This window comes from Carassius gibelio, chromosome A18 (assembly GCF_023724105.1).
Source record: "Carassius gibelio isolate Cgi1373 ecotype wild population from Czech Republic chromosome A18, carGib1.2-hapl.c, whole genome shotgun sequence".
Classification (NCBI taxonomy): domain Eukaryota; kingdom Metazoa; phylum Chordata; class Actinopteri; order Cypriniformes; family Cyprinidae; genus Carassius; species Carassius gibelio.
In genome coordinates, this window is record NC_068388.1 from 10,721,894 (window position 1) to 10,727,977 (window position 6,084).

General features: G+C 33.9%; 2 protein-coding genes across 2 annotated transcripts in view; both read left to right on the forward strand.

Moving 5' to 3' along the window:
- The window catches only part of LOC127934278 (ran-binding protein 10), a 28,283-nt gene extending 24,655 nt beyond the window's left edge, over positions 1 to 3,628 (forward strand). Inside the window, exons 14-15 of the mRNA XM_052531553.1 lie at positions 98 to 253; positions 971 to 3,628. Of these exons, the coding sequence (XP_052387513.1) occupies positions 98 to 228 (131 nt within the window). The 3' untranslated portion in view covers positions 229 to 253; positions 971 to 3,628. The remainder of the gene's footprint in view (positions 1 to 97; positions 254 to 970) is intronic.
- The window catches only part of LOC127934275 (rho family-interacting cell polarization regulator 1), a 299,157-nt gene that overhangs the window by 195,300 nt on the left and 97,773 nt on the right, over positions 1 to 6,084 (forward strand). The gene's annotated exons all lie outside the window — the stretch shown is intronic.

Consider the following 6,084-nt stretch of genomic DNA (forward strand, 5'->3'; position numbering starts at 1 on the left):
TCACATGAGACCAATAAATTAGCTTGTAGTGATCTGGTGACATGGCCACAAGTAGTTTTTACTAGTTTTAATATGTGTGATCTTTTCCCTCATTCAGAGTCTCAGAATCTGCCCAAACAGCCTCCACTCATGCTGGCTCTGGGTCAGGCCACCGAGTGCGTGCAGCTGATGGCCAGAGTTCGCTCTGGTTCCTGCTCCTTCGCCAGAGTCGACAACTTTTTGCACTAGCACCAGTCCACGAGGGAGCACCAAGGTAATTATAGTTTTGACAAATCCTACATTTGTATTTATAATACAGAAATTTGGTTGTAAAATGTAGTTTAGGTTATTAGTTTAGTTTGTTTTAATTCAAGTCAGAATTCATTTTTAATTTTTCACCCCTTGTAACATAGGAACATAAATGATTATGGGTATAACAAGACACACAACACTTTATCAGAAAATATGAAATGCAATTAATTGGTGGGTGGATGGTTTTGTAAAATTTAGCAAGATTAAGTCAATCAGACCATGCAGCATCAATAAATAATAATAATAAAAAAAGTAAAGTTAATTTCTCTGTAATATTATTACATTTTTGTTTATATTTTATTGCACATTCATAGATGCGGTTTATTGTTTGTTCTTCTAGCGTTTGTCAAATTCACTATTTTATATTTTACTTCACTTTTTCCCCACTTATGGTTTTATTTTAATTCAGTAGTATCAGCTTTTTTTTTTCTTTTTTTTTTTTTACATAAGAGCAGGTGTGGTCAATTGTAACTTGAATGTGTGAGGCTTCCGGGGTCATTCGCTTCCAGTTGTTTTAGCTGTACAAAAACAGTGTTATGCTGCTTAATAATATTGCAAACACACTGGTTTGTAGCACAAAAAGCATTACAGGTTACTGAACTTTGTTATTCTGCTAGTTATTTGCCTGCTAATGAATCAAAATTCTTGCACATGCATAACCCATTTGTATTTCCTTCAGGCAGTGTTCAGGACGGCTAAGAGGAGGACTTTCCGGTTGGCTGCCATGACGAGAACAAGCGTTTGAATTGGTGTGTCACTTGCCGTTTGCCAGAAGCAGCCGAGCAGATCGAATAGAAAGGAGAAGAGAGGCTTCTTTTTAATTTAGTATTATCAAATACAAATTGTGTGACACTATTTAAAGATGAATTAATTATTCTGTTTATCTAGTCATTTTTATTTTAGTTTATATTTTGTCCGTTTGTTGTGCTCATCTTGAAACAAATCAACTTCCCAAACAATAGTTTTTTTCATGGGTGAATTCAGTGCATATCAAAAACAGACATAATGGTAAGTTCCTACTGTAAATTTGAGCTACGCACTCTGGTTTTCTCAGTCAGAGCTCAGGTATTTAGACAGATGTTCTTTTGTCGTCAGAGCGGGATATTTGCAGACACAGGTGTCTCTTCACCAGATCATACTGTGGGTTTCTAAGCAAGTCCTTTTCTATGTACAAGCAAATTCTATAGTTTTTTTTATTATTATTTGGTCAACCTCAACAGCCCCTTTTGGAATTAAATGGACGCTGGTGTTGCACATACATGAATTAAGTTTTTATTGCCGTAAGTGTGTGAGAGAGGGTGAGATAATGCATGGCTCTTAGTGTCTTTTAAGCTACTTCAGTATCTCAGGCACCAGCACGAGTTTGATTCGACACAATCACGCAGCGACGACGCACACTTACCCTTGAGTCCAATGTAGATGAATTCTATTTTCAAACATAGACCTTTGCCCAAAAATACATCTATTTTACTGATATTTTACCATCTTTATAGCAGTGGGTACCATAAAATGTCAACCTACACTCAAGTTTTAAGTTTTAATTTAGGTATGTTGAAGTAAACAAGTGGTTTTCTGATATTTGTGACTGTACCAAATAAAAGCGCAACATTTTTGACAAAAGAACATTAAGCTCAGTAGTTTGATTACTGAGAAGCTCCACTAAAGCTTACTGAGTAACTTTGTATACGAAGTCTGTACGTTTTCTACCCATGTGAATAGTGTCACTGTGTTGATAGTTCTCCTGTTAGATTAATAACTACAAACTGACACCGCTTCAGCTTGTTATTGGTTGTTTCATTGGCTGTTGAGTACTGTTGTTCAAGTTTCTTACCATTGGATGCACTGTACTTCAATGAATGCACATGATGCATTACTGTATCTGTCTACCTCTCCTGTTCAGTAATGGAGAAACAGAGTATGAACTTGCAGCATGCAAGACAATTGACTGACCCAGCGTTCCTGCAAATGAACAGAAACAGACAAAATTATTTATTTCGCACCTAGAGCATCTCCTTCAATTACAATCATTTTTGTTGCTCCAGAACTTCACTTCGACCTAATTTCAGTGCAACTGTTTAGGTCTTTCCCTCCCAGTTGTCCTTTAACAATCTTTTTCTTGGCCTTTGTAAATGTGATTTTAACTGGCTCAGGCACTTAACACTTTTTATTTCCCATTAGCAGCCTGTGTTTCTCTTTTTTTTTTTTCTTCTTCTTTCTTTTAATCTGATCATCCATGAAGGAAAAACGCTAAATCGATCCCATGTCAACCCAGCATTTTACTCGCCAGCACGCTGTCGTGGTGTTGAATGTAGCTTAGTCGATTTTATTTCCCACTTTTTCGCTGCTGGCCATCATGAGATTGTTACATTCCCGTATCTACACCTGCTTTTGTTCATTTACTCTTAGGACAGTGCTGTCTAGCTTGTTGATTCATGACAGCTGTTTAACAGAAGGTATGTGTAGCACAGGTTGACCTGCAGATCATCAGAGGTCACAAGGTCGCTGGAAGGTTGCACATGCTCCTCAATAGCAAAAATAAAGTTGGCCTTCCCAACAATGGAGTTACATATTGAATATAGTTTCTAAAATCACAGATTATAGCCCCACCATTTGTTTTTAGCAGTGTTTATGTGTCAATCTGATTGTTTGGGGCGGGAATTTTACACATCCTGTTCCCAAACAATCTTGTTTTACCGTTTTACTTCGCAAAATGGGTCAATTTGGTTGTTAAATGGTGGTATCTTGTTGCATGGGGACATCTTGTGTAACTTTTTACTTATGTTTGAGTTACAAAATAGTTTATATAGAAGCACTCATACTTCTACTGGCCTGTACGTTGTAGATATTTTGTCATGGGGTGGTTTTTTAATGCCAAGTATGTTTTGGAACTCGTCATAATCTAACCACCTATAATGAATATTGTCATTTGAAAATAATCCATCATAGAACTTCTTATTGGCTTTAAATAGGGACCTACGTACATACATGGAAGGGAAGAAAGTAGCCAAAATCTTTGTCAAGGTCTTCTCATGTGGCGATTGCCTCAAAAGACAATGGAGCAGGGCGAACGGAATGGAGTACAGCAAGCTGTGCACAATTTACTTCTATTATGATTTTAATTTTATTTGAGTTTTTTTTTTTTTTTTTTTAGAACTTGTGAAATGAGTTACCCTCTACTTAGCATGAACTTTTAAAACCTTTAAAACAACATAAAAAAGAAAAACACTAAAAAAAAAAGAAAAAAAAGAGACATATGTACTGGAAACATGATAAAGAAATATTGTACTCGTTTAATTTTGACAGAATTATTTTTATTAAAATACACATCCATGACTAATTGTGTCTGTTTTGTGTTCTTTTTTTGCCGTTGACTCTTTGTATTAAAATGAATTGTTCCTGCAAATTTTATGTTGAGTCCATAAAATCTGTATTTTATAAATGCATTTGAATATAGTAAAATATTGAGAGTTGACAGTTAAAAAAAGTTTTGGAAAAAAAATTGTCTGTATGCAAATTGTATAATATTCAAGGTACACATTTCTGGTAATTGCGCAGTTCATTCTCATTTTATAATTTCAGACAGTTTTGTAATATTGTCTCCCCAATATTTCTCTTATGTCACTATGGAAACACAGTAATAATACTTTAATTACAAGGGTTATATTATCCTATTAATATTTTGCTTACATCTCCATTGTAATTTTTTTTTGCTATTTTATAAAAAAAAAATCCAGAGGCAAATCAAGAACAATTACATTTTAAACAATATTTCAAGTTTAATTTATGAGATTTGTATTTTGAATCAAATTTTTCTTTGTAAAAGGCAAAAAGTTGATCATACTTATTGCAAAGTTAAGGATTCATTAGTTTGAAATATACATTAAACCAAAAACTATCATAAAATCTTAGTTGATAATTCAGTATACTTTATTTTTGACAAAACATGCCATGTTTCGGTAATGACAGTAATGCTTCGGTAGCGACCACATCACATTACAGAATTTTAACTTGCATACTAAAATACTGCACTAAAATATTGTTTATTTCCCCCAGTTATGAGGATGGAATAACTCCCAAAAAAGTGTTTAATTGCAGAAAAAGGTGTTCGGTAGTGTTACACACAGATTTTTCAGACTTTTGAACACATTTGCCTCTTTTAAAATGATGGGGCCCGAAAGGGACACATAAATATTTCCTGATCATAAATGTAAGGGTGTAATTAATTTTAAATTTCAGCCAATGGACTAAAACATGCACTGTTTTGGTAGTGACAAAAATTTTTTTTAAACATAACGTTTCATAATTTACAAAAAATATATAAAATAAACATTTTTCTTGATATGGGCTTTTTAAAAGAATTAAAAAGATATTTTTAAAAACAACCATGGAAAAAAAAAATACAAAAATAATCTTAATTATTTCTCCAGCAGATCTTACAAATTCTGAAGAATGGCCCATATAGAGTTCTCTCTCTCTCTCTCTCTCTCTCTCTCTCTCTCTCTCTCTCTCTCTCTCTCATCCCTTCTTGAAGATGGACTGCTTTTCTTTGGATGTTTGGATGTTGAAACACATGGACATGGACCTCTGGCCCTTCTGTGAAAACATAACATTATTTGTGTTGGTGTTTATACACAATTATGATAAGAACATACCTTGCCATCTTCTTAAAGTCATAACTATGCATTAAATCATGAAGAGCAGTAACATGTTTAAGCTCTTAAATGTGGAGAGTTCGTCACATAGCTAAAGCTCACTATCAACCACCACAGGCATCTCTAGATGTAGGTCATTTAAAAAACAATTAATAAAAAAAAAAAAGACTAAAATATTACATAAACATGGCATTAAGGATGTAACAGAACTGAATGTAAGACTGAGAGCATTTACGCTTTCCCATCTGAAAGGATCGCTTACTTGGATCATCAGTAACTGACGGTCTTTGCAAAACTTCCGCCGTTGAGCATTTGGCTTGATTTGAAAGGACTTAATTAGTGTTTCTGTAATTTAGTGCCTATTTATTATGTTGTATCAATTTATAAATGAACTCTTATGTCAATTTTCAGGTGAGAATCGTGAGAGCCGTTGGGTAACTATAGTAACAGATTTGAATTTTCATACCAGCATTAGACAGAAGAGAGCGCCAATTCTCTCTTATTTCACAACTCAACCGATGACGGGTCCACTGGGGGGCCTCAGTAAACCCCCTCGGATACCATAGTGCAGTATATATTAAAATATGTCATTAAAATTTAAGCCAACAATTTTACCAATTAATATGCTAAATATAATATAATAATAATAATATATACATATTTAAATAAATTGATACATTTTTTGTTCTCAGGAACTCCACAAGTAAACAAAACTAATAATTAATCAAATCCCCTCATCAGATGTCAGTGGGTCTTAACATTTGGATTGGCTAATTATGGGTTTTTGCTAATGCATTTATTAAAAAGTTCTAGTTGAGCGAAAAGTTTTAAGTAATGTCAGATCAAATGCAAGCAATATCCAGTTGTGTGCAAAGTTCCCGCAATGTGTCCTTTATATATAATGCATTAATGGACTGAAGTGCATCCAGCTTCTACATTTCATTCAAATAACCAGGTTTTTACATATTTTCTGAAATGATGAGGAACATAAACCACAGGTCCCAAATTAAACTCTATGCATCATTTGGTTTAATATAAGAAAATTCTAAATACATGAATACTACAGATAATAAGGACTATAGCAACAAAGTATAGATTGACTTGAACATTATATAAGTTGTACTAATCATTGCAAAAGAAA